Source organism: Morchella sextelata, assembly GCF_020137385.1.
Source record: "Morchella sextelata strain SCLS chromosome Unknown scls_6, whole genome shotgun sequence".
Lineage (NCBI taxonomy): Eukaryota > Fungi > Ascomycota > Pezizomycetes > Pezizales > Morchellaceae > Morchella > Morchella sextelata.
This window is the reverse complement of record NW_025408621.1, coordinates 272,300-298,423: the sequence shown is the minus strand read 5'-3', so window position 1 is coordinate 298,423 and position 26,124 is coordinate 272,300. Positions and strand designations below refer to the sequence as shown.

The 26,124-nt window shown below is 49.1% G+C and overlaps 10 protein-coding genes across 10 annotated transcripts; 5 read left to right on the top strand and 5 right to left on the bottom strand.

Annotated features, from left to right (window-relative positions):
- Window positions 1-701: 701 nt before the first annotated feature.
- H6S33_011217 (uncharacterized protein) lies at window positions 702-2,703 on the bottom strand (the record flags this gene model as incomplete). The annotated part of the gene is made up of 4 exons (XM_044843102.1): window positions 702-2,196; window positions 2,252-2,270; window positions 2,332-2,473; window positions 2,614-2,703. 4 exons carry the CDS (start codon window positions 2,701-2,703, stop codon window positions 702-704), a joined length of 1,746 nt encoding a protein of 581 aa, XP_044695985.1.
- An 889-nt stretch (window positions 2,704-3,592) lies between these two features.
- Window positions 3,593-4,278, top strand: H6S33_011216 (uncharacterized protein; the record flags this gene model as incomplete). Its single annotated transcript, XM_044843101.1, has 3 exons — window positions 3,593-3,855; window positions 4,042-4,090; window positions 4,147-4,278. 3 exons carry the CDS (start codon window positions 3,593-3,595, stop codon window positions 4,276-4,278), a joined length of 444 nt encoding a protein of 147 aa, XP_044695984.1.
- A 1,579-nt stretch (window positions 4,279-5,857) lies between these two features.
- Window positions 5,858-7,069, top strand: H6S33_011215 (uncharacterized protein; the record flags this gene model as incomplete). Its single annotated transcript, XM_044843100.1, has 1 exon — window positions 5,858-7,069. The coding sequence occupies one exon, from the start codon at window positions 5,858-5,860 to the stop codon at window positions 7,067-7,069; it is 1,212 nt and encodes a 403-aa protein (XP_044695983.1).
- A 570-nt stretch (window positions 7,070-7,639) lies between these two features.
- H6S33_011214 (uncharacterized protein) lies at window positions 7,640-8,113 on the bottom strand (the record flags this gene model as incomplete). The annotated part of the gene is made up of 1 exon (XM_044843099.1): window positions 7,640-8,113. One exon carries the CDS (start codon window positions 8,111-8,113, stop codon window positions 7,640-7,642), a length of 474 nt encoding a protein of 157 aa, XP_044695982.1.
- A 604-nt stretch (window positions 8,114-8,717) lies between these two features.
- Window positions 8,718-9,199, bottom strand: H6S33_011213 (uncharacterized protein; the record flags this gene model as incomplete). Its single annotated transcript, XM_044843098.1, has 2 exons — window positions 8,718-9,013; window positions 9,079-9,199. The coding sequence occupies 2 exons, from the start codon at window positions 9,197-9,199 to the stop codon at window positions 8,718-8,720; spliced, it is 417 nt and encodes a 138-aa protein (XP_044695981.1).
- A 2,143-nt stretch (window positions 9,200-11,342) lies between these two features.
- Window positions 11,343-12,203, top strand: H6S33_011212 (uncharacterized protein; the record flags this gene model as incomplete). Its single annotated transcript, XM_044843097.1, has 1 exon — window positions 11,343-12,203. The coding sequence occupies one exon, from the start codon at window positions 11,343-11,345 to the stop codon at window positions 12,201-12,203; it is 861 nt and encodes a 286-aa protein (XP_044695980.1).
- Window positions 12,204-14,266: 2,063 nt separating this feature from the next.
- H6S33_011211 (uncharacterized protein) lies at window positions 14,267-17,081 on the bottom strand (the record flags this gene model as incomplete). Its single annotated transcript, XM_044843095.1, has 3 exons — window positions 14,267-14,396; window positions 14,515-16,263; window positions 16,441-17,081. The coding sequence occupies 3 exons, from the start codon at window positions 17,079-17,081 to the stop codon at window positions 14,267-14,269; spliced, it is 2,520 nt and encodes an 839-aa protein (XP_044695979.1).
- A 2,817-nt stretch (window positions 17,082-19,898) lies between these two features.
- Window positions 19,899-21,019, top strand: H6S33_011210 (uncharacterized protein; the record flags this gene model as incomplete). Its single annotated transcript, XM_044843094.1, has 3 exons — window positions 19,899-20,000; window positions 20,054-20,570; window positions 20,628-21,019. 3 exons carry the CDS (start codon window positions 19,899-19,901, stop codon window positions 21,017-21,019), a joined length of 1,011 nt encoding a protein of 336 aa, XP_044695978.1.
- Window positions 21,020-21,336: 317 nt separating this feature from the next.
- Window positions 21,337-21,783, bottom strand: H6S33_011209 (uncharacterized protein; the record flags this gene model as incomplete). Its single annotated transcript, XM_044843093.1, has 1 exon — window positions 21,337-21,783. The coding sequence occupies one exon, from the start codon at window positions 21,781-21,783 to the stop codon at window positions 21,337-21,339; it is 447 nt and encodes a 148-aa protein (XP_044695977.1).
- A 1,398-nt stretch (window positions 21,784-23,181) lies between these two features.
- Window positions 23,182-25,834, top strand: H6S33_011208 (uncharacterized protein; the record flags this gene model as incomplete). Its single annotated transcript, XM_044843092.1, has 4 exons — window positions 23,182-23,314; window positions 23,412-23,681; window positions 23,756-25,504; window positions 25,575-25,834. 4 exons carry the CDS (start codon window positions 23,182-23,184, stop codon window positions 25,832-25,834), a joined length of 2,412 nt encoding a protein of 803 aa, XP_044695976.1.
- Between the last annotated feature and the right edge of the window lie 290 nt (window positions 25,835-26,124).

Genomic DNA, 26,124 nt, shown 5'->3' with positions numbered 1-26,124 from the left:
CGATGCGAATGTAATTGTAACACTAGGTTCTTTTTTCTTGTCTCCACTCTAGTCTGTTTCTCCCTCCTACACTCACGTTATACTCTGCTGCTGCCGTATCATATCATCCATAGCTTTTTTTCGGCAAATGCTGGTGTTCTCTTTTTGGGGCGCTCTGCTGGATTAATAGGGAATAATACATGGGGGGCGGGTGGTGGTTTTTTGCTTCAAATTCCTATGCGAGCTCTCACTTCCAATTTGACATCATGATTGGCAGTGACACCCACTTGTCACTAACTTTGAGAAAATTAGCCCAAAAGAGTCTAGTACAATGCAATACTACTTCAGCAGTAGTACAGTATTGGCAGTATTTTCTATGCAACAGAAATCCTTCAACAGTCCTCTTCCCACTTTCACCACCCACGCCTTCCGTATGTACAATTCACAAATATGATCACAAGAAAATCAAAAATCAAAATGAAACAAATGCTTTTCTGCTAACAAAAAACCGAGAATGTCGAATAGGTATGAGGGAATGAGTGAGTGGAGCGACTTAAACGGAAAAACCCATGTAAAAATAGATACAAGTAAATATAAGACAAATTAGAGAAAGACTTGACTAAACACCCATCATTTCACATCGCATTCATTAATTCCTCTCCACACACGCACAGATTATACTTTTTGGGGGGCAGATGAATTCAGGAAGAAAATGATTTAGTTTAGAAACCGCCCATGCCACCCATGCCACCCATTCCACCCATACCACCGCCCATACCGGCAGGGGGGCCCTTCTCCTCAGGAGCATCGACAATAGTGCACTCAGTGGTTCCCAGCAGGGAGGCAACACCAGAGGCATCGGTAAGAGCGGTTCTAACGACCTTGAAGGGGTCAAGAATACCAGCTCCGATCATGTCAACGTATTCGCCCTTGGATGAGTCGTATCCCTTGTTAAAATCCTCGCCAAATTCCTCAGTGAGCTTTCCAACAACGACAGACCCCTCACCACCAGCGTTCTCCACGATTGTTCGGGCAGGCTTGGTGATGGCGGACTTGATAATTGAAACACCGAGCTGCTGGTCGAAGTTGGCAGGCTTAAGGTGGTTCAGGGCGTTCTTGGAAGCCTTCAAAAGGGCGGTACCACCACCGGGCAGAATGCCCTCCTCAACGGCCGCGCGGGTGGCGTTAAGAGCATCGACAATACGGTCCTTCTTTTCACCAACTTCAACCTCAGAGGCACCACCGACCTTGATGACGGCGACACCACCAGAAAGCTTGGCGAGACGTTCCTGGAGCTTCTCCTTCTCGTACTCGGAGGTGGTAGCGTCGTTCATGACGCCACGGATCTGCTCGCAGCGCTGAGCAATCTTATCCTTGGAACCTTCTCCGTTCAGGATGATGGTGTCCTCCTTGGTGATTGAAATAGAACCGGTGGAACCCAGCATGTCGGCAGTGAGCTTCTCGAGCTTGACATCGAGCTCATCGGTGAAGACAGTTCCGTTGGTCAAGATAGCGATGTCTCCAAGGATGGATTTGCGGTTGTCACCGAAGCCAGGGGCCTTGACGGCGGCAACTTGGAGCTGGCCACGGAGCTTGTTGAGAATGCAGACGGCAAGAGCCTCACCTTCGATGTCCTCGGCGATAATGACAAGTGGGCGGCGGAGCTGGGTGGAGATCTCAAGAGCGGGGATGATGTCCTGAACAGCGGAAATCTTCTTCTCGCTGAGGAGAATGAGAGGCTTCTCGAACTCGACCTTCTGGGACTTGGTGTCGGTGATGAAGTAGGCGGAGACGAACCCGCGATCAAACTTCATGCCCTCGGTAACTTCCAACTCGTCTTCAATGGTCTTGCCTTCCTTGACGGTGATAACACCCTCCTTCCCAACCCTCTCCATGGCGTTGGCAATAAGCTTTCCAACATGAACGTCTCCGTTTGCAGAGATGGTGGCGACCTGCGCAATCTCCTCAGAAGTAGTGATATCGCGCTTGTTCTTCTGGAGGTATTCAACAACGGCCTCGACCGCAGCCTGGGTTCCACGGCGGAGATCCATGGGGTTGCATCCGGCAGCGACGTTCTTGACGGTCTCGGTGAATATGGCACGGGCGAGGACAGTGGCAGTGGTAGTACCATCACCAGCGACTTCATTGGTCTTTGAGGCAACATCTTGAAGAAGACGGGCACCGAGGTTCTCAAACTTGTCCTTGAGAGTGATAGCCCTACGATCGGTTAGCATTGACTTTGTGTATCCTGTCTGGATAGAATTGTACGTACTTTGCGACAGTAACACCATCTATACAAAATATCGGGTTAGTTCGTTCAACTTTAGAGTAAATTAAAGAGTTTGAACTTACCCTTGGTGATTTTTGGGCTTCCGTAAGGTGACTCGATGAGGACATTGCGTCCCTTAGGGCCCAGAGTAACTGCAACAGCCTTTGCAAGCATATCAACACCAGCCAGGAGCGATTGTCTTCCCTCAACACCGAATTTCAGTTCCTAAACCATTGTAATGCCACTAGTTAGTCAATGTTTTATATCTATGGGAACTCGATATAATATCGTTCACAACTATAACCAAGAAAAGCCTGTGGAGAATGCAATTGAAGATACAAATAGTGTCGACAAGAAAAACGAACCTTGTGAGCATATCCTCTGGCCTGGACGAAGGGCCTCAGAGTGGCAGCCGAGGGCTTAGCCCGGGTAGCGGTGAACATTGCTCTCTGCATTGTGGTTTCTGTGGTGTGAATTCACGAAATTAAGCGGAACTACACAAAGAATTGGATGAAGAACACTTCTCAAACGAACTGCAGGTTGATTAAAGATGCAGAGGAAATGTGAAATGGGGGGAGGGGCAGAAGAAATAATGACGGAGGGAAAAATTTGTGGGGTGTCGAAGAGAAACATCTGGAAAGTCTTGGCATATTTTCTTTCAAAGTTCCCGAGGGGGAACGGGATTACTATTTGACAAGCCCATTGTTATCTACTCTTGTTGACCGACAACATTGGGTTTGTTGTGAGCCGAGTCATAGAGTAATAACATGTGTGGCTAAGCCTGATGTTGAAGAGGGAAAGTGGGTTGCTAGGGCTTGCCGTGCTTAACCCCTCCAGCCTCCAACCGCTCAAGCCCATCCCACCCCTCCAGCAAGATTCCCTTCTACCCCCCTAATCAACAAGCCCTTGCGGTGCAATAAACATCCTACCAGCTTCATCTTCATTCATCTTCCCGCTCGTTGCATATCTTCTTCCTCATCTACCTCACCTAGGTTTGTCTTGTCCTCTCTCCACTTCTGTAATAACAGTCTCGCCCTGCTCTATCTCGCTGCTTGCTTTTATTCCTTTCCATCCCAGCTCGCCGTTCGTTGACGTGGTGACCCCGCTTTGTGCTCACAATGCTTTTCTCATTAGATCACCTCGTATCTTTTAAAGCTCTCTGTCATTATGGTAATATTCTTCCTTTGGACTCATCCTTAACCTCCTCTCAAATCTGGAGACTGTTCACTGACGCATCCTTTGTTGTAGTCTCGCTCTGGGTATTCCCCCTGAAATATATCCCTGTTCAACAAAGCCCATCTTCATCATGAATCAACTTGATACTGTGTCTGGAACTTGATAAACATGAGTGTCGAGCTAACCTTTCATCCTTTTCTTACCAGAGTTGGCCTTGCCAAGGAATGCGTTCCCGCGTTCGAGGAACTTAAGCTCGGGAAGAAGATCAAATACATCATCTTCAAGCTTAGCGACGACAAGAAGAACATCGAGGTCGAGAAGAGCTCGACCGAGTGCGACTATGAAACATTCATCGGTGATCTTCCGGAAACCGAGTGCCGATACGCAATCTACGACTTTGAGTACGACTTAGAAGGTGGTGAAGGAACGAGGTAAATACACTATCCCTACACACATAGACCAAATTCCTCTTGTTGCACACGCAAGTGTTTTTATTGATATATCGATATGGAATATCGGCTCTATTGGCTCCATTTGCTGTCCTATTTCCCCCCCTCTGTACACGTACCTTTTATTTATATCCCATGGGTTGTATGCTAACGATAGTACTCACATAGGAACAAGATCTGTTTCTACACTTGGTCTCCTGATGATGCCCCGGTCAGGGTATAGGATCACGCCCCATCTTCTCATTAGCAGATACTGATTCGGTCGTCCTACAGTCCAAGATGGTCTACGCTTCCTCCAAGGAAGCTCTCCGCCGGTCTCTGCAAGGGATCCACGCTGAAATTCAAGGAACCGATTATAGCGAGGTATCACACGAAACTGTCTTGATGAGATTCGTCGGGAAATAAGGGATTCAAACTATGACTTCGGAACGAATAGCAGCATCTTCACAACTGCGCATCCTGTTCCCCCTTCGAAAATATGTGATTTACTCAGTCCTTGGTACGCCGAGCTTGTGTTTTCCCTTTTTTTGTGTGTAATTCTTCTCGCGTGTTGGGTGGTGAAAAGTGACGTTTGGGAATACACGCCTTTCTTTTTTCTCCCCTTCTCTTCTATTTTTTACTTGCATCTACTTGTGTGGGATCGCTTTCGCGTGTTTTACTGTATCAAGGCGATAGATTTGGTGCACAAGGTGTTATGGCACTTGACCTTTGAGGAACAGAGGAAGGCCAAACTGAATTATCTTGCTCCCTTTTTGTGATACCATAATTTGCGTATGATTGATTTCGATACCAAGTGTGGTGAATGCCACATCAAAATGCGGATTCAATGGTTGTCTCTCTATTCTTAGAGCTCAGATTTAGCTTAGGCTCTGTTCGGACGGACGTCAATACTATAGTGGACGCCTTCCCGTAAGCTATTGAACGTGTTCTATTGCAATAGAGGATGGTTTTCGAATAGACAAGGTTCCCGTAAGCATACGGTGATTGATATATTTCCTAGAAATCTAATCGATTATAATCGGTGCCTAATACAAATTGGGTATCGTTAAGCCATCTTTTGGGACTATTTTTCGCTAGCAAGGTGTTCTCTCTATTGCAACGGATAGAAAATGGATAGAGTATATCTATCGAATAGACCCCCCTCCCTAGGGGGGGTCTATAAGAAACACATAGACCCCCCTGTTCTATTCGATAGAACAGCAAAATTTGATCTATCCGGCAATTGAACGCCCGCTATAGCTTACGGGAAGGCGTCCAGTATTCACCCTGAGTAGGAAGGTGTGTAAGTCAGTGTAGTATTTGAGTGTTCGGATGGCCTAATTTATTGGTTTTTATACTATGAATACGCTACAAAATACCATGGTTTTAACAAATACCTCTGGAGGTATTTATTTCCCGTTGTCTCGTATCCGAACACTTTTGTCCTTGGCGAATACTTGGTTTTATCTCAGAGCATGATACCATCCATGCAATACCACGTCCGTCCGAACAGAGCCTTAATATACCTTGCTCCGGTAAATATATGTATCTACCACCACCGTTTTCAGTCATCAGCTGTCACTCGCGTGATGTCTGGGATGTAACCGATAATTGTCAACATCTCATTCTTGCCACAAGCTGATAATTTTTGTTTTACCGTTGGTTAATTAAATCCTTTATTTCAATACCCTGTTTAGACTGGTAGGCTAATAAAGCCTAAAAATTGATGTTTTCTTTTGTTGATTAAAATTCCTACATACATACAGTACCGGTACGTGTGGCTGGGGATTGCTGACTGTTGGCAGGGTTAGGGCGGGATGACGTGGATGGTCCGAGGCATGTCGTGTTTACTAGTATATGTAGGCATTACGATTGTAGCCTACAAAAGCTTCTCAGGAGGTGGGTACAAATCAATTACATACAAAATCAGTTGTTGACGATATTCCGACTCGAGCTCTATTATATCGATCCCTGTCGGTTGAGAAGAACTTCAAATATTTGGAACATGGCCCTCCTCGATTTACCGAATGAGCTCCTATTGCCGATCGCAAAGGAGCTCCATCCAAGCGATCTCAGAGCTCTGGTTCTAACCAACCGTCGTCTCGCCAATTTGTTAATGTCAGATCTTCACAAATCAGCAGTTACGAATAAGAAGTGCGCGTTAGCGGCGTTGTTCTGGGCTACTGCGATTGGACGCGAAGCGATGGTTCGATTGGTTCTTGAAAAGGGTCCAAAGATCGTTATTGACGATATTTGTACCTACGGCGCAAACTCCCTCAATAAGAAGCTCCAAGTAATGTTTGAGGGCCCCTCAAAATGCAGCGACGACATTGTCAAGCAGGTGTTGAAAAAAGGGGTATTCCTTGTTGTTACTGAGGGGCGTAGGACATGGACATGTCTCCATTGGGCGTTCGAAAACAAGCATAAAGCACTGTTCAGGTTACTGTTGGACAAAGGTGCAAGTACAGAGGTCCTCGTCAATGTCAGCCAGCAGACAATACTCCACCTGGCGGCATGGGAGGGCGATGAAGTTTCGGCGAAGCTCCTGTTGCGTAAAAGATCTCGTGTCGATACTCATACACAGCTCCTACAATTCGGAACATTGCAAAGCCAACGCGCTGATATCGGCCGCCTTGATCTCCTGGGCTACACGCCGCTTCATCTGGCAGCTAGAGCTGGTAAAGTGAAGCTGGTTGAGCTTCTACTGGACAGCGGCGCTAGGATAGATTCGCAAATCCACGACACAGCTCTTCACCTTGCCGCAAAGCACGAACATGAGGCTGTTGTCGCATTGTTATTGAAGAGGGGGGCTGATCCGAATCTAAAGGACGCTTGTGGAATGACACCCCTACACCTTGTAGTGCTGTACAGGTTCAAGGCCGTAGCGGAGATGCTCCTGCTGAACGGGGCGGATATTACGACTCGAGACCGTCACGGTACAACAGTACTCCATGTGGCGGCGGAGAATGGGGACGAAGCTTTGACAAAACTGCTTCTTAGAGAGGGCTCCCACGTTAACATTGATGTCAAGAATCACTCCGGAAACACACCTCTCCATTTGGCCGCAAAATATGGACATGAGTCAGTGGTTGCAATTTTGTTAAAGGAGGGCGCAAATATTCAGAATAAAAATAAGGACGGAAAAACTGCAGTTTACTTGGCATCACTTTGGTCTAACAAGTCGGTGGAGGAATTTTTGAGGAAGCACGGGGCATGAATGGTCACATTTTATATTTCCTTTGGGTGCATGGATTACGAATTAAGTTTGTGTGGGCGATGGTTTTATTAGAAAAAGTTTTCTAATTATAGCATTTCATTTTGTTACTCGACGTTTCTTAATAGCTAGGTTTAACTATAATATATTACTTTCTAGAGGCTTTACAACATCTTGGGGAGTGGTTGGGGTATATAGATGTGCTCAATTCATAGATATTATTCCGCGGACGCAGCCCTATAGTACGGTTTAAGAATTTACCTTGGCGGCTGAACATCTTGATATTAAAGTTTCAAAATATTTATGGCATCTATGTTATCACAGATTTCGATAATGTGGCTTCCACTCCGTTCTTTGCACACTAAGATAATTCCAAGTCTTAATCTTAAATTAATGTAAACAACAACCCTAAGGCCTACTAGACACGCCGAAAAATATTAAACCCCATTAAACCCCTTAAACCCCATTAATAATAACGAATTAGTACACTTCTTTTTAGTACGCCAAATCTAGGTACGCTAGAAGTTGATTTCACCCAGAAATTCTTTCATCCAGAAACAGTATCGTTACGCACTACTTATTTGTAACCTCAAGGTATCCCCAATCAAATACGGCCCTTCCGGATATTCTTAACTTCCCCCCAATCGTACCAGTATCCTTGGTACATGCTCTAACAAGGTCGTTGAGTGCATCCACTAGGTGATAGCATCTGAGTTTAGTCCTGTACTCCCCACACATAGTGACGAAAGCAGTGCCGTAGTTAATCAGCTCCATACATCCATCCCGACTTTCCTGTGTGCACCAGTGATTGCCCTGAGCCTTTCTCATTTCTTCTGCACCAAATTGAACGTGGTTCTGGAATGGAGAGCTATTGGTGGTTGTGCAGATAAAAGTGTCGGGCTTTGGGTTGCCGTCATTCGCACGGGGGTAAAGAATGTTTGCTAGCCATGTGGATCTGGGGAAGTTGATGCTCCTGGCAGTGGTAAGATTGACAAAGTTTAGGAGTAGTAGGGAGAATATGAGAACTGCGAGATGAATTGGCTTCATTGTGATTGTGTTTTGAGTGAGATTTTGCTGGTTTCGGTGGGTTGATGTGATTTGGAATGGGTTATGAGGTTCGGGGACCGACGGTGGTGGGGATACGTTGGTTTTGCCAGATATGTATTCTTATATAAGAGTATATGTATTTGAGATCGTTCAATCCAGTCGACACGTGGACCATATATAGTCTCGTACCCAGTCCCTACCGTACATAATGGTCTGGAGCATGCTGCATTGATTTTCTGAAAAATTTGATACCGGAACCAAAATAAACCTCAGTTTTATGTCGGAGTCTAAAGGAACATTGATTTGTCATGCCGGGTCTAAATAAACCTCAATTTTTGCATATAAAGAATATTTGGTGTGCTTTAGCTATACTGACCTGGATCGTAGTGTTGCGATACTAAACACAAGTACGACTTACAGAACTTCACTTACCATAGCACATACCAGGCCTACGAAGCTCCGTGGGGAATATGTATGTAGTATATTGAGTTACATGTCTGACCAGATTCTCATATACACGTATGTGAAGCTACATGTACTCGAACCAACCGCACCATGCCCCCCAATACACCCATACACACAAAACAAACACACACACATCCACCTACCGCGGATCATACGCCTCCGCCTCAATCTCCACCACCATCTTCGCCTCCGCCAGCTTCTCAACCCCCAACGACGTCCACAACGGCCCATGGTTCGGGCACCACTTCTGCAAGTTCCGGATCATCGCAACCAAGCACGCATTATCCATGGCCACGTGGTAGCTGCGGATCTTGTAGACCTGGGACCATCCCTTGCCGCCGGCCTTCTTGAGCGCGAGATCGACGTTCTCGAAGGCTTGGTCAATCTGCTCGTCGATGCTGGCGGGGATGCTGCCGTTGAGCGGGTCCCAGCCGCCTGTTGAGTAGAGCTTTAGTATTTGTCTGATCATCTTCGATAGTAGAAAGGGAGTCGGTATGTACCTTGACCGGCGCACTCGATGTTGTCGCCGACCCTGCAGGCTTGGCTGTAGTTGAGGTACTGCCTGTTGCGGACACCGACGCCGGGGTAGTTGTAGTACTTGATAACACAGGCCCCACTCATCTCTGCTGATTGGCTGGAAGCTTTACTTGTAGAAGTGACAGGTTCTTTTCGGGTCTGGCCAGGGTAGAGGTTTTGTCTTGGTCCGATCTGGATTTCGAGGTGGGCAGTGGTGGATGTGTCAGTAGTGGACGGAGGGTTGAGTGGATACATTTTGACGTGCAGTGTGTGCCAAGTGAACCTTATTTCTCAGGAATGTGAAGACGGGCCGGATCTGTTGTAATGGATGGTTTTATCTAGGGGAACATAGAAAGCAGATTCGAATCATAACTATCGTTAGATAGCCTTAACATAAAAGCGCGCTTTCGTCCGAAAGCCTGCGTGCTTATTGAAACCCCCTGTCTGTGTTGCAGCGCCATAGGTCTTGTGAGAAGCTTAGTTCACAAAATATCACTCGGTGATTAGAGCTAGTAATTTTCACAATACATTTGGCCCAACAACCAGTTAAGGGCTCGGGATTATGATCTGAATAGAAACCCCGTTGCTCTCTCTCGTTTCATAGCAGGTAATAAACATTTATTCATTCTCGACCTAGCTCTACAGAGCGCCTACAAGAACAGATCTACCACCACTATCACCACAACCATCACAACCACAAAGACACCATTTCTTCTCTTCTAGCTTTATCGTCCCCAAGACTCCCCGCAATATCCTTCAACACAACCAACCCCACACCCACCACCACTCGATCTAGCATATCCCACCGCCAAGTCTCCTCCCCGCCAAGAAGTACTAACGGAGACAGCTACTAAGACCCTGGTCAGCCAAACCAGCGCTAACTAGTAACGATTTTTTTTTTTTTCATAAATGCAAATTCTTCTCCGGAAACCACGATTCAGTGGTGTAGTGGTATCACGGGCGCTTGCCATCTCTTGGATGATTTGCGCCCGACCCGGGTTCGATTCCCGGCTGATTCAGTCTTTTGGCGGTCTCTTCTAGCAGATGAGGCTTCCTTTTTTGGTGGGGTTTAGGCGGTGTTGGGGGGGCACTTCGGGGTTGGTTCTATGCCGGTGCCGCTTCGGTTTTGTTCAGAACGGCCTTTTTGTTGTTGTATTTATCTATTGCAGTGTGCTAGGAGTCGGGGTCCCGCCGGTAGAGAGAGGACTTCTTTGGTAGATTATGAGCGTTGAACGCTCAATCTTGAAAAAGTCAATGCGAGAACCAAAAAATGGATCTCATGCTGCATCTCCCACTTCTTCGCAGCTTCTTCTTGCCCTGACCCGGATTTGAACCAGGGATCTCAGCATCTCATACAAGTGCTGCGCCTTACCAGCTTGGCCATCAGGGCATGTATCGTTGGAATAGCGTGTGCTCTTAAGATCTTATTACTTTGAATAAAGACACGTGTTGTGAATAAAGTAAGGTTTAGTACCGGCTCCAGTCGCTCGGAATCGTTTTGCGGCGTTCGCTGCCTTCTCAGCATCACCGCCGGAAAAAACGGGGTACTGATGGGGACCAACCCGCAAAGGCTGGATTGGTCATCAATTAGCTCCTTATGAGGGATTGATACTAATGGCTGGTGTTGACTGCTCTAATAATAACCCTGGAGCTGTAGTAAATAAATTCTACTCGACTTGGAGTAAACTGATCCCACATGCCACAAGTATCCATCTGGGAGCTCTGTTACCATGGCAATATTTGCCTGTTGTGCCGGGGGGTTCCCTGATTGGCCAACACCACTCCAATATTCCAATATTATCACTCGGACGAGTGATGTCTCATGATAGAGCCGCATGGAAATTAGTTGGAGACGCCCAATTGGGAATGCTAGTGCCATAGATTATATCCTCATATGTCCATCCATTAGTACTGGGGGCTCTACGGGCTATTGCTATTGCGGCTCACGAGATTGGCGTATGCATGTAGCTGTACTCGGGTGGGCGGACTGCTAGCTGGGGGTCTTGCGTAGAGCGGGTCCTAAGCTATCAACCTTGTTAGCTGGATGTCTACTCTCCTCAGCCCTCTATTCTCCTTCTCCTCTAACTTCCCCTCTCATCTCTTCCTTTTCATCTCTCATCTCTCCTACCCCGTTCATCACCGGGCCCATCATCCCGTTTACCAACGGGGGCCATCATATCATCTCCGTCCTCAAACCCACCTCTCAATTCCAACCCACCCCCCCCCCCCCCCCCCAAAACCAGCCACAATGGCACCCCCCTTCTCCCTCCACTTCATCGCCAACCCCAACGCCCCGCCCACAACCCTCGTCAACCAAGAATCCAACGGCCTAACCATCAAAAGCCAGCACGGCCAACGCCTCTGGGACCTCTCCCAGTCGCACCTGACCACCCTCCCCCCCACCGGCGCCACCCTCCTCCTCCGCATCGGCAACAGCGCCTCGGGCCGCGACCACGGCCGCACATACTGCACCGTGCGCGTCCCCGCCCAGGAGCGAAAGTACCTCTACAAGTTCTGGCTCGGCATCGGCGAGTGGGTTGTTGCGCCCGCCGGGCCCCCGCCGCACCATGGCCGCGCCGCTGCCGCATTCTTGCCGCAGTGCCCCACAGACGGGTTTTATGGGAGACGGCTGGCGCCGGTGAGTGAGGGCGTGTTCTGGGGGCTGGATGGCCTCCTGGGCTGCGGCTGGCAGAAGGATCATGCGAGGGTGTGTGGGAAGAGGCATTGGGATGTGTGTATTAGTGTTGTCCCTGCGGAGGCGGGGGGCTCGCAGGACCCGCTGGTGGGGCTGAAGGCGGGGGAGAAGGGGTTCACGTGTGTGAGGGTGTGTGAGGATGCGAAGGTGGAGGCGCTGTTTCAGAACTTGATTGGGTTTGAGAGGAGCACGCGGTGGGAGAGTCTGGCGCACTGTCTGACGGAGGTGGTGAGGCCGTGTGGGCCGCTGGGGGAGGTGAGGCTGGGCAGGAGGCTCTCGTTCGAGTATGTGAGGGATAATGAGACGAGGATGGATCAGACGGGGTGGTTTGAGGGGAAGGAGTGTGTGGCGTTGGTGTCGAGCATGAGTATGCAGTTGAACTTGAAGGCGAGGAATGCCTTTCTGTTTGATTGAGTGCTGGAGCTTGGTGGGTGGTGGAAAGCAAAGAAAAATATTTATATAGTTAGCTGCTGGCCGTGGAAAGCAACAAATGGTATAGGGATAGAATCGAAAAGCTGGTGTTGAGGGGTAAATAATAATGTACTTAGATGATCATCACCGTATATAGCAAATGTTACTCACTTTATTACGGGAGCTTACTGAACGAGCCAATCAAACAAATCAAATGTGAGAGAGTGTGTAGGGAAATAATATTCCAGCCGAGTGATATATCATGACTGAGCAAGCGCCGGCAATTAATAACGCTACCCATCAACAACGGTAGCACCTAGCAACCAACCAGTCGTTCCCACATGTAGTTTCAACGGATCTGCATTTGTTTAACCGACATTGCATTCTACCTTTCAAAACCACAACTCATCAAGACATAATGAAGCACCACTCACCACCACCACCACCACGCCTCCCTAAATCAGCAGGCACCTAGCGAAAAGAACATACATCACAAAGAAGCCCCCGCGATTAGTTACCAGAGCAGAAAACCTATCAACCCAACCGGTCCTAAAAAAAAAAAAAAAAAAAAAAACTCACCACCTCACCTCACATCACATCACCTCACCCGCCCACCTAGCTCGCTGTCAAAATAAGCTTTTCCCGACCAATACTCCCCACCACACCCACCAACACCGCCCCACCACCACCACCACCACCACCACCACCACCACCATCGCACCAAGTCACACACCCGCCACCCGCCACCCAGCTGCCAACACAACCTTAACCTCACCTCACCCCACCACTACAGTCAGTTAGGCAGTCAGGCAGTCAGGCGGTCAGGCATTCATCCAGGGCTCAAAGAGCACGAGTGAGAAACTGTGATGCAAGTGCCCAAAATACTTTATTTCAACCACCTGTAACAAAAATGATAGAGAATAAAAATCTAAGTGTACCACGAATACAGAAAAATAAAAATAAAAAAACCCATAACCAAAAAAACAAATGCCAAAAATAATGAGCCTAACATGACCTAATATGACCTAATAACCTAACATGACCTAGAAAACCAGATGGGATAAAACTAGATGAGATAAAAATAGATTTAATAGAGAAAACAAGTAAGTCATGTAGTAAACTTTTATTCCGGGGGGGGTGGGGCTACCGTCGTCGTTGAGGCTGTGGAGGTGTTGTCCTAGGAATGTGGCTTCCCTTATCTCTCCGCCTCTGTTGGTTGTTTTTAAGGAAAAAGCACACTAAAAAAATGAAAGAGAACCCCGCCTACGTAGCAGAAAACCTCCAACCCCCGCACAGGAAGATAAAAAAAGAGAAAGAGAAAGAAAAAAACAAAACAGAAAAAGGCCCCCCAAAAGTAACAATAAAGTAGATAATAATATGAGGCCAATGAACTAGAGATCCCAAAACGGGGATACAAGAAAAAATGGTAAGGTACACCTAGAGTAGAGATAGGAGATAAGAGATGAGAGTAGTACAAGAGAGAAGAGATAGATCGATGCAGATAAAGCTGCAAAACTAATATGGGTTCATAGACAGACAGATAGCCGGACAGGACAAGACAGATAGCAGCAACATCTATAAAGACAGTCCGATATGGCATACATATGGCATGAGGAGAAAGAGGTCTGTAGCTAAAAGAGGGTATAAACATACATAAGGGTATGCCAGGGATAGATAGAAGAACGACATGACTTCGTGAAGAAACGACAGCTTGCTAGCTTGCTTGGTCGAAATATCAGGTATATATAAGAGAAAAGAACATATGTCTCTCTGCAAAACCCGCTCGAATTCATGTTTGAAAGAAAATGAGAGGGGAAAGAATAGCCGGAAGACAGCCATGCAAAACCAAACTAAACCAAACCCCTAATCTATGACATGTATACCCACCACGACATGGTATACCACAGCAAGATATACCCGCCTTCTCCCCAATCCACGAGTCTCATGAGTTCCGTGAATTCCCGCAGCAAATAGATGTGCCTTTATCCTGTACTTATGCCTCGTACATCCCAACCGCACCAGAAAAAAAAAAAGGAAAAAGATAAAGAAAGGAGAAAAGGGTAGCCTCATACTATCGCTTGCACCCTTGTGTCGTCCAGCTTAGCACCAGCGTCGCCAGGATTCGGCACTACCGCCAGCAGTTGCTCCAACTCATTGACCAAAGAGTCGTCTGCATCAAGGTCATCATTTCCCTCCCTGCAAGAAAGCCCTATACTCTCAGAAATCCAATTCATCGCGCTTTTTTGTATTTAAAAAAAAAAAAAAAAAAAAACACACAAAAAAAAATCCAGTAATTAGTAGTAGTATTACTTACCCCATTCTCCTCCTCTTTGGTGCCACCTCCTCAACTTCTTCATCAATCTCTTCTCTAGCTCGGCTTGCTGTGCTCCCTGCCGGGGATGCTACAACCGTGCTCGGGTTTGTAAGTACTTTCCCCACGCCGAGCCCACCACTGTCCCTATTACCGGAAAGGACATTCAACGCGTCGGCATCCGGGCCATTGGCACTGAAAGAAAAGAGAGCATTCAGGTCGTCGACACCCTCAAGCCCCGATTGTCCGTCACCGCCGTCGACCGCAAATCCGTTTGCCATGCTCCCATCACCATTGAGTCCCCAGTTGAGGAACTCGTCGATGTTGGTGCCCCCGCTGTCGACGCCTCCGTTGCCGTTCATGTGCCCAGCACCACCGTTGGTTGCCGCGTCCGTGTCCGCAAACTTGGTCATCATGTCCATGAGTTCGTCAACATGGTGTGTCTGCGCGGTTTGAAGCTCCTCGAGCTCCTCAATTTCTCGGGCTTTTGCTGCGAGCTGCGCATTATGCTCTTGTAGTGTCTGTGCCGATAATCCCGGTTGTGCCAAGGGGCGAGCAAAGAGGCGGGGGGTCATCGAGTGTGCCGAGACGGGCGAAGATGCGGTTTGGCGGCCGATGGGTGAGTCGGGGAGGGAAAAGATGTTGGGGTACTGTGCTTGCTGGTGGTTCTGGTACTGGTCGGTATTGCCGCCCCCTCGTGAGGTCGTGGTGTCTTGGCCATTGAGTTCTTGTATGCTGGGGCTCTGGTAGGTTTGATAATTCTGGATCACAGGAGACCCCATGTTGGATTTCATCTGGGAGCCAACGTTGGGCTTGGAGATAATGGGTGATGTTTGGGGTTTGGGGGACTCTTCTTCAGATATTTGAATTTGGGGGCCGTTTTCAAGGAGAAGCTGCCGCCGCCGTGCCATTTGGTTGGCATTGCCTCTTTGGCCCTGCCTTGGGGTGACTATTGCCCCGCCTGTATTCCCTACAACTGCACCGACTCCCTGCTGATGAAGGGGCTGCAAATGCTCAACTTGGTTCTGAAACAGAGTGCTGAATGGGCCATTGATATTGCCACCAAGAGACTTATCATACACTGTAGCCAAAAATGATAGTATCGCGTTAATTGAGTTCTCGTGGCGATCATGGAGAGTCTGAAACGCCACGCTCTGCTCATAAAGCTGGTTATGATCCTTTCTTAAACGATTAATTGCAGCTGAGATCATAGCCTGGTGATTTCTCACTGCCTCTAATTGCTGGATAACTGCCGCGATATCTGGCCTAGTACTTCTCCCTCCCCCGTTACTTTGCTGATGATTCCCACCGCCATCCTGGCCCTCCGCCTTGGGGCCCTCGATATATCCTCTTCCTCCGTTCCCGTCACCAAATTCCCCGTCCCCATCACTGAGATCTTCCGCGTTGTCCGAGTCCTCCTGGTGATTCTTCTTGGGCTGTTTCCTCTTTCCTTTCCCCTTTGGCTTTGAGATCAACCACATAAGATCCGGTTGTCCGCGCTTAAAATATGGGTTCTCATACTCGCTCGGTGGCTTGCTCCGCTGTTCCGATGTTTTGAGTGAGCCATCTGCCAGACCAACGACCTTGTGGAATCCGTACATGTTGAGCTGTCGAACAAAGGAAGCGTAATTATTGTGCTTGAAAAGGTCTGGGATAAGGGTTTTTGAGAATTCATCCTCGTCAAGAACCAGGAATGAATTTCCGGATGGAGACCACCGGATGAGTGCGTCTGTCTTCGGGTCGTTCACAAAGCTATCAACCCCCGGATCATCAGCAACAATCGTCCAATCGGCTGTCGGGACGAATTGACCCCCCAGAAGCAACAGAATCCCAACCATCAGGTGAAAGCAAACCCCTCGGATATAAGGCATATAGGTCCGAAGGATCGACACCGGTAGAGAAAAGAAAAGTATAAAACCTCACACGTACCTGCTGAGCTTCTGTACGAACGGCGGAATGGTCGCCCTCTTCTTCCTCATCTTGTCAATCCTCATTTGCAGCTCCCTATCAAACGCCAGATCCATCCCGTCCGGTCCCACCTGCCCCGGCGGCCCAATAACCTGACCAAGTCCAGTTACCCCCATCATTCCCATCTGTGCCGCCGATGGTCCCATCTGCGGCATTCCCGTCGGGCCCGTGTTGTACGGCATCCGGATAAGCGTGTTTGTACCGCGGTTTATCAGGGCAATCTGGCTGTTGGCGTCAATCTGCTGCTGCTGTTGCGGAGATACCGGGACCTGCTGCTGTGAACGATACGCCTCGACGATATGTGGCACGGTAGGGTAGATGTTCTGGCCAGGCGGCAGTGAGGACTGTGGGAGACGGGGACTAGAGGTTTGGGGTAGGCCTAGGTAGCTCATATCAGGGCCGGAAAGCGAGGGCGGCGGAGAAGGCGATGTCGTGGTCACGGCGGGAATGGGCGAGATGATTGGGGCAGAGGTTCCTGGCGCGGGTCTCTTGCGAGAGCGACCGGATGCTGTGGGAGCGTTGGCAGATCCTCCACCGTTGGTGTTGTGATGGTTACTGCTGGTGTGGATGGTTTGGTTTTGGGGTTGGGGAGGGGTTGTCATTTTTCTAAAAGGGAACCTGGCTGCAGGAGGGCGCTAGAGCGTTAGGTCTGAGCGCGTGTTTGGAATATTCCGGGAGGCGAAAAGCACGGGGGGTTGTGATGTAAGAACGGACGTGGGGTGAACGGAAGTGAGGGTGGAAGACGACTGATGTCTGTGAGTCCCTCTGCCTTGTGGGGGGGGGGGGGGGGGGGTGGAGATTGCGTAGAGGAGCACGAAGATGGTGTACAAGATGAAGAAGAAGCTGCGTGGAAACGGGAGAGAAGAGAGAGCAGAGCGGGTGAAGCGAACGGACGGACGTATAGGGAAAAAAGCGTCCTTTATGCGTGCTTTATCTCTCCCTAGCTTCTCCCTCAAGTCTTGCTATGTAAGTTGAATAGAAAAGATTTTATTTGATATCTGTTTTTTTTTCTTTCTTTCTCCTCCGTGATCTTGTTCCTCTCCCTCCCTGTTCCCTGTGCTGGGGAGGAAATTCTCTTGTTCTTCAAGGTGGAGAAATATGTAACAACTTCTCTCTCCCAAGACAAGGCTCCGATATTATTTTATTAGTTTTTTTTTTTGTGGAGGGGTTGGGGGGTTGCGGTGGTATTGAGGTGGTGGGCTGGTGTATGCGTATGTAAGTTCCAGGCGGAAATACCGATAGCGTAGAGGAGGGGCGTTTAGAGACGTTCGTTCGCTCTTCGATTCACGGCAAGCACCTGGTCCACAGGCTTAACACAAATGTCAGCGATTGAAGGGATCCGGAGGGAAAAGATGATGGATGGATGGATGGATGTGGATGAGGTTGTTGCGAAGGGCTGCGTTGTTCTTTTTCTGCGTTCGGTGTTCGCAGACAGGCGGCGGGATGATGTGTGATGCAATGCGACGACCATGTCGAATTAAGTGAGCAAGGGCATACACCTACATACAGCTAATCTACATATGTCTATGGCACATCCACTTGCAACTGGCTCTACCACAATTACTACACATGTACCTGATAACCTACTACCTATAGCTACTGTCCTGTGGGAAGACTGAGGCAGCGGCCGAGAAGAGAAGAGATCGTAGTAGGCTGAGTATATCGCGATATTAATAATGGTAGCACGACAGCAGCAGAAGATGAAGATGTTGTTAAATAGACCCCCCCGTTAGATGATGGCCTTCTCACGCCATAATTACAATCTACTATTAATAAGATATCGATATCGGTAGTGCTTCAAAAGACTACTATTACTACAAGTACTCATATGTGCAGTGTATGTACTTTTCTCCTCATACTTTCTATATCCATATGTGCCCCTCTTCATTGCCTTACACCCCCCCCCCCCCCCCCCCCCTCTTCCTATTTCTCTTCCTCACCCCAATAACAAACCCACTGAGGTTATCCGCGTGGTTACAATAATGCGGATAAGCCGTATCCGGATGTGTTCAGTAGCAGTAGCAGTAGCACCACTAACTAATAATCCAGCACCTCCAAACAAGAAAATAAAGTAACAGCAGAACGCCCAGCAGCAGCAGCAGCAGCCTCCTCCTGCAACAAGCCGATGTCGTCTTCATAAGCAGAACAGAAGAAGGCTCATGCCCCACCCTTCTGCTTCTTCTCCGCGTTCTTCAATTGATTCCCTTTCATCGATCCCCAGCAAATTGTTTTGTTTCCTTCGCAATCACGGCAGCAGACATGCCCATTGCGTGGCCTTGTACATCCATAGGCCATGGGTGCTCTATCTATTGATCTAATAAAGCTTCAACCCTACAAGCAAGTGAGTGGCCTTGGTGCTTTTTACCCTTTCTGCGCACCGCTGGAAAGAACACTAGGGGTACTTTGCGGTAGATACTGTGGGTATCAATCAGTTAATTCTGCACCTGCAACTTCCTGCCTTTGCTTGTGCTGCATATACTCACTTTACGGTCATGACCCTCATTCATGTCATACCATTCGCAGACCGTATGTACGTACCTAACTGCTGCACACCCGCGTCATACCACACCGTTTTTTAAATTTTTTTTTTTTTATTCCCAGCTATCTATATCACCCTCTCTCTCGTCCGAAAGAACGAAAGAAAAAAATTTAATCCCCGAGAAACTTACATAGAGCTGCACAATCAAAGGCAAAGCAAGGCCCTCATGCTCGTCCAACAAGCAATGCTTATCTCTCCGTAGCTTATCTAGGTAGCAGCAAAGGGGTCCTCACGGAGACAAAGTAAAACAAAAAGTAAACAAGGCATAGGTACCGGCCGGCCTAGCTCGGAGCTGTATCTACCTACAAAGTTCCCAAGCCTTTGAGAAGGCATAGCATAGCCCACCTACTCTCACGCCTCTCTCCCAACTCCCAACAGGAACTCAAACAAAAGCCAGGCCCCCTCTCGATCCCTCGATCCCGGAAAGACAGTTACTCCATGCCCGTGCCTCGCTTACCCGGGGGGGGGGGGATGCGAGGTGCGAGGTGTGTGAGAGGTAAGAGGTGAACGGATGGGTTTTCCGCAGTTCGGTTGGTTGGTTTGGTTGGTTGGGGTTTTTGGTCGTTTGTGAGTCACGAGGGAAACGAGGGTCTCTGGCAGGGCTCATTTGTCAGCGCTGGCGTTTAGTAAGCAGCAGACGCGGTGCGCTGGGGCGTGTAAAGTGGTTGCTTGGGCGCGTCTTCCCTGGAAATGACTGTGACTGGGCTTGGAGTACTTGCGCTCCACCATACAACTTCACTCGATCACAGGACGGCATACGACCAACCTCACTCGATACTTGAATACGTTGGGATACGACCTCACTCGTTCACTGCTACAGACGTCCTCACTCGTCCACGACATAGAAAAGATATCACTCGCCTGTAATAATAACTAAATAATGCCTTCTACGCCTCCTCCTCCTCTTCATCAGGACCCCCAGGGTACAACAATGCCAGAAACACAAAGGCCACCACTAACCCCCGAAGCAAAACGACGAATAGTAGGTCTTCTTAAGACCTTTCATTCTCAGCACTCACCCTAACACCGATCCAGGAAACCAACCGCCTTAAAGCCAAAGCCATCCGAGAAGACCGTCTCGCCGCCGAAAAAGCCGCCGCGGAAAAAGCACCACCGCCCCCCACAATACCCCGTAGTACTCGCAGCACTACTGCCCAAAAGCGCTCCTACGCCGAGAGCTCTAATGTCCGTGACACCGCCACAGGCGCCACAACAGGCCCTGACGCCATCAAGCCTGCCCGCAAGTTCGCCCGCCGCGACTACATCGACTATGACTTCTCGCGGATGACCGACACCAAGGGTGGATTTCTGAGTACCGAAGACGACCCACACTCTGCCCTCGCCGCTCTCGATCTCCAAAATAAGCCCGCACATATGACGCTCGAGCAGTGGTCGGCGCACCAGCTGCGCGCCAAACTGCAGAAGGAGAAGGCGGGCGCGTATGAGCCCGCCATTAGCTCGCTGCAGAACAGCGAGGAGGTGCAGAAGTGCTATGAGTGCGAGAGTCCGGAGATCGATTGGAAGTGGCTGGAGGTTTTCGGGTGCCGTGTGTGTACGAAGTGTAAAGACGCTAAGCCGGAGAAGTATAGTCTGCTGACGAAGACGGAAGCGAGGGAGGACTATCTTCTCACGGATCCAGAGCTACGGGATGAAGAGTTGCTGCCGCATTTAGAGAAGCCAAATCCGCATAGGAGTACGTGGAATAACATGATGCTGTATTTACGATACCAGGTTGAGGCGCATGCGATCAAGAAGTGGGGTGGGTTGGAGGCCCTGGATAAGGAATTCGAGAAGAGAACTGAGGAAAGGAAGAAGAGGAAGGATGATAAGTTTAGGGGTAAGCTTAGAGAGCTGAAAAAGAAGACTAGGGTCGAAAGTTGGCGCAAGAATGCGGGATCGAAGCATGAGCATGTGTGGGGTACTGCGGTGACGAAACCCAGTGGTGAGGAAATACGCACATGTGAAGAGTGCGGGTTCGAAGTGGAGGAGTTAGTCTTTTAGAAAGCTTAAAATGGGTGGCTTTTTACTTTTATAGAGGTTCTTTTCTATTCTCTTGCTTTGCTCCTACTAATTGTTTTATATTACTTGTTGTAACTATGATGCATAGCTAGCCATTTATTACTGCGAAGGAAAAAAAATCAGGCGTTTATGGAATATGGGAACCATGAATCATGAGCTATCAACCATTACTCCTTACCCAAATCAGATAACTCCAATCCCATTCCTCCTTTATGTCCAATAGTACATAACGTACTATTTACCACACGAATACCCAACTATGAACAGTCCAGCTAAGCCGAAGCCATTGAATCACAACTTTAACAAGCAGTTGCCTCCTCCGCGATTGGCTTCCCACCCTTAAATACCCTGTGCCTAACGAGCAACTCTGGAACCACCGCGGCAGCATTGAACCTCTTGCGGGCCATATCTCCACGATAAACACCAACCTCCTCGTGAATATCTTCACGGTAAACTCCCACATTTTCCTGAACATCTCCACGATGACTCCCAGCCTTCTCGTGAGATTTAGAAGCACCTCCCATCTCAACATCCTCCATCTCGGTATCCGTAGTAGCAGCCTCAGAGGCAGACGGAGAGGTAGGAGCAGTTGAAGAGGTTGGAGAGATGGCTCCAGACTGGAGCATCCACCCCGGTGCTGGAGCACTCTTGCAGTATCTTGCAGCAGCATCTGGATGCTGTGAAGCAGTGCAGCGGCGTTTAAGGGGGTTGTTGCCGGAGTAGTTCATCTTAGTGTTCTGCTCCATTTAGGCTGTTGAGGATGTGTTTTAGGATGGTAGCGGATGGATAAGAGGGTAGTTGGGTGAGATAATTAGCAGCGGGTAGACTTTTTAAAGGTCCTACACTGGCCGTTTGACTGTAGGTTTTCTATGGTGAAGAGAAGACGGTTGTCAAGGGAGGGTTTCTTGAGAAATGCTTAGACGGGTATTTGCATAGAGATGCCAAAGCCTAGGCCGCAATGTAAATGGGGTGCCTTGAAAAATAAATTTTGTGGCTGGAACGGAGGTCTCGGTGTGAGGGGAGCTGTTTATCCCTACAGGTAAATGTGTGGTGTTTTATGTCTAAGGGGGAATCGGGGTATGTTTTAAGAACCACGTAGAAGGGCGTTGTTTCGGTTCGAACTACGAAGCTCCCGCTAGCTCAGTCCGAGGGACCACGGTAGCTCAGTGGAGCTCAGTCGATGTTTCATGGTTGAGTTGCGCACACAGTTAGGTACTTGCAGTTGAATACTACATTACTTGGTCACTATTACATATTTAGTTGTGAAGATAATCATTTCAATCCATCTCAACCACTCAGATGTACGCCTCAAGCACTCACCAGACCGGCACCCAGAACAGGAAAAGGCACAGCGGGTGATAGCATATGTCTGAACCTGCAAAAAAAAAATGGGATGCTATCCTTGACAGGGTTCAGTGTGGCTTTTCTCCTCCCCCGGATTCCCGCCACACTGGCCGAGATAAGCTTGTGTGAAATGCCAAGTTCGACCACACACTGGGGCTGGTCCCAACAGCTCAACGTCTGCTGCACTGTGTGTCTGAGATTCGGGATTTGCCCTCCTGGATCAGGCAGGGACCTGCGAGAGAGAGAGAGAGACAGCGGTTTTGCTGCTGTTTACGTGTCCGTTCCGAGTTTTTTCAGAGTGTGTATTCCTCTTGCCTCCTCTCCATCTTCTTCCCTGGAGTTTGTAGAGCTCTAGTTATCGTTGTTGATATCCTTAGACTACACCCCGGACCAAACCCCTTTTCGCTAGTCCAACCCTATTTAACCCACCTCACGCTAATATTTTTCCGCCACTTGCATATTCTCTTGGCAGCATAGCACACACACCACCGACCGACCTCACCTCCTTTTGGGGAAACCGGCGCAGGCAACGAGCGAGGAGTGCACAGGACAACACCACGTTATCCCGAACGAAACCCACCAAGCGAAAAAAAAATAAACCCTCCGAGCGTCAACTCTATTTCGTTTACCTTCTTCCTTCCCCACCATCCATCCCCCCCCCACTAATTTTTCGACTATCTACTGCTGCTACAACTAGGGAAGGGATATATATAACCGGTTTCCCTGTCCTTCTCCCCCCACAACCTCAACTACCTACCCCCAAAGCTTCGATACAGCAAGATCGGCGCGCGTGAGAGAGCATGGCTTGGCAGTCACCCTCCGCGAACACCGGATCACACGATGGAAATAATGGCGGGCAAGGCAACAGCGCGGGACCCAACGGCGGAGGTGGTGGTGGGTCACAGCCTATAGGCACGGAGTACACGCTTCAAGGTATTTCTGAAGTTTCCCTTACTTTTAGCGGGAAAACGCAGAGAGGGAAGAGCTGGCTAATTGGTGGGGTATGAAATGGTGTTGGGGGGATAAATAGGTGTCATGAGGTTCCTACAGACGGAATGGCACAAACACGAGCGGGACCGCAATTCCTGGGAGATTGAGCGCGCGGAGATGAAGGCGCGGATCGCGAAGCTGGAGGGCGAGAATAGAGCTGCAAAGAGGCTGCAGCAGGGCCTCATGACGAGGATAAAGATGCTGGAGAGTGCGCTAAAGAAGAAGGGCCCTGCTGCTGCAACTGCTGCTGCTGCGGAGGGTGCGGAGGGGGCCAAGACGGTACCGACTGAGAACTCGGCACACTCGAAGTGTATGTTGGAATCGCCGATGGGGGTGTTGAAGTTAGGAAGGTTATTGAAGTGCTGACTGAGTTCTCGATGGTAGCACCGCAATCGGGACTTCAGGCAAACGCACACCTTCTCGGAGACACGTCGGCAGTATTCAGAGCTGAAGCTGCCAGAAACAAAAGCAGGGCATATCTGGAAAAGTGCCTACAGGAGATTACATATCTTCTGACACCCCCGAACCACCCACCCCCGCAACAGCAGCAGCAACAGCAGCAACAACAACAGCAGCAGCAGTCCAATCTTGACCTTAATCAGATGCTCCAGCAGCATCAGCAACAACAACAGCAGCAGCAACAGCAGCAACAGCAGCAACAGCAGCACCAACAGCAGCAGCAGCATCAGCAACAGCAGACATCGCTTCAACAGCAGCTGCTGCAGCAGCCTTCCCAAGCCCCTAACCACCAGTTACCTCAACCTCCTGTTAACCATGCTGGAAACTTTCAGTCATTGCCCCGGTCCCGTGCCGGCTCACACCCCCATCCTCACCCCCAGGCCCATGAAATGAGGAGTGACCAGCAACAACAGCAGACCCAGATGCAGTCTGCTATACCGGAACCGATGGTACGAGACCAATCGGGAGAGAAGCCCAACGCATTCAATGCGGGCGCTGATACCAACCCATTTACCGCATCTCTTAACGAGAGCTCTACTTCATCTGGCCCAAGTGATGGCGACGGGTGGGATTTCGATGAGTCAAGTCTTACCGTTGACTTGGATGCTTCGAATGTAGACGAATTCGATTTCTCAAGCCATCACACAGGGAAGCCCACAAACAGCATGGGCAGAAAGAAGCTTTCTATAAGACACCGCGTTGATCCCCATGCGACTAACAACTCGGATGCAGGGAGCTTTCAGCCCAAATTCGTACTGAGAGGCCACTTAGATGTGGTCCGTGCTATTATATTTACAGGAGGGGGCACGCAGAATGAGCCAGAGATCTGTACAGCGGGTGATGATGGTGTACTGAAAAGATGGTACATTCCCGGCAGCTATGGCTTATCACAGGGAGCGTCGGATATGGATATTCAGAGTCACTTTACCCACCGGGGGCACCAAGGAATGGTTACTTGCTTAGCCACATGTCCTCCAGCTGTCGGGGAGCTTGAAAGCGGCCTGAATGAGGGGGGATGGATATTCTCCGGGGGTCAGGACACTACAGTAAGAGTATGGGAATCCAACATGGTGGGCCCCAAGGCTACTCTTGTTGGCCACACAGACGTTGTATGGGCGGTTTGCATACTCCCAGTTTCATCATCCATGGCAGGATCTACGGAGGAGAGAATACTACTTGCGAGTGGATCTGGAGACGGGACAGTGAAGATCTGGAGCGTATCACCACCTCCGGCGCCACAAGGCATGGGTCCGGGGAATCGTAGAGGTAGTGTCAGAAGCATTTCTTCTGCGGCCTCTCCCCATCCATTCAGCTACTCTCTTATCTCGACTATTGTCAGACCGGATATTACAGCAAGCCCAACGTGCATCACACCGTTCTCCGCCTCTGGAGACTCCTTTATCGTCTCTTATAACGACGCGGCAGTCATTATATATGACACTGCATCGGGTGAAGAGATCTCGCAAATGTCTAGCCACGAGACATATGATGGCACCCCCGCCACTGGTGTCAACTGGGTAGTCGCATCAACCATCAGTCTTGACAGTGGCGCCGAGAGTGGACGAGAAGAAGAGGAACTCGTTGCGGGAGCGACAGGACCTAAGGGCGGCGTGGCCGGTATCGTTATCACAGGACATGAGGACCGTTACGTGAGAATTTTCGATGCGAACAGTGGTAAGTTTTCCTCCCCCCATGTGTGCCAGTAATCGTCGGTATATAGATGGCTTACCCGGGAATGAATCAGGTCAATGCACATACACAATGCTCGCCCACACCGCGTCAATCTCATCGCTTGCACTCTCGCCAGACGGCCGTGAACTCGTCTCTGCGGGCCACGACGCAAGTCTGCGCTTCTGGAGCATGGAGAAGAGGTCGTGCACACAGGAGATCCCATCGCACAGACTGATGCGGGAGGAGGGCGTATGTGCCGTTGTGTGGAGCGCGGACGGAAGATGGGTTGTGAGCGGTGGTGGAGACGGCATAGTCAAGGTATTTGCTAGGTAGTCAACTGCAGTAGTAGCAGTAGTAGCAGTAGCGGTAGTGTCAGTAGTTAGCAGTCAAGAAGTAGTAGTATTAGTAGTAGTAGTTTAGTAAGTAGTAGATCATCTAGCGAGCTTTATTATTTGTGGTTGTTGTTGGCTATATGTTGTACGTTTTCTACCCGTTTTTTTCTTTTTCTTTTTTTTTTGGCGGGGAATGGAGTGAAATTGTGCACATGATGGATGGGATAAAACGTAGTCATGTGTTTTGAGAAATAACTACATAGATACCTAACTAACTAATGCGGTTTTTTT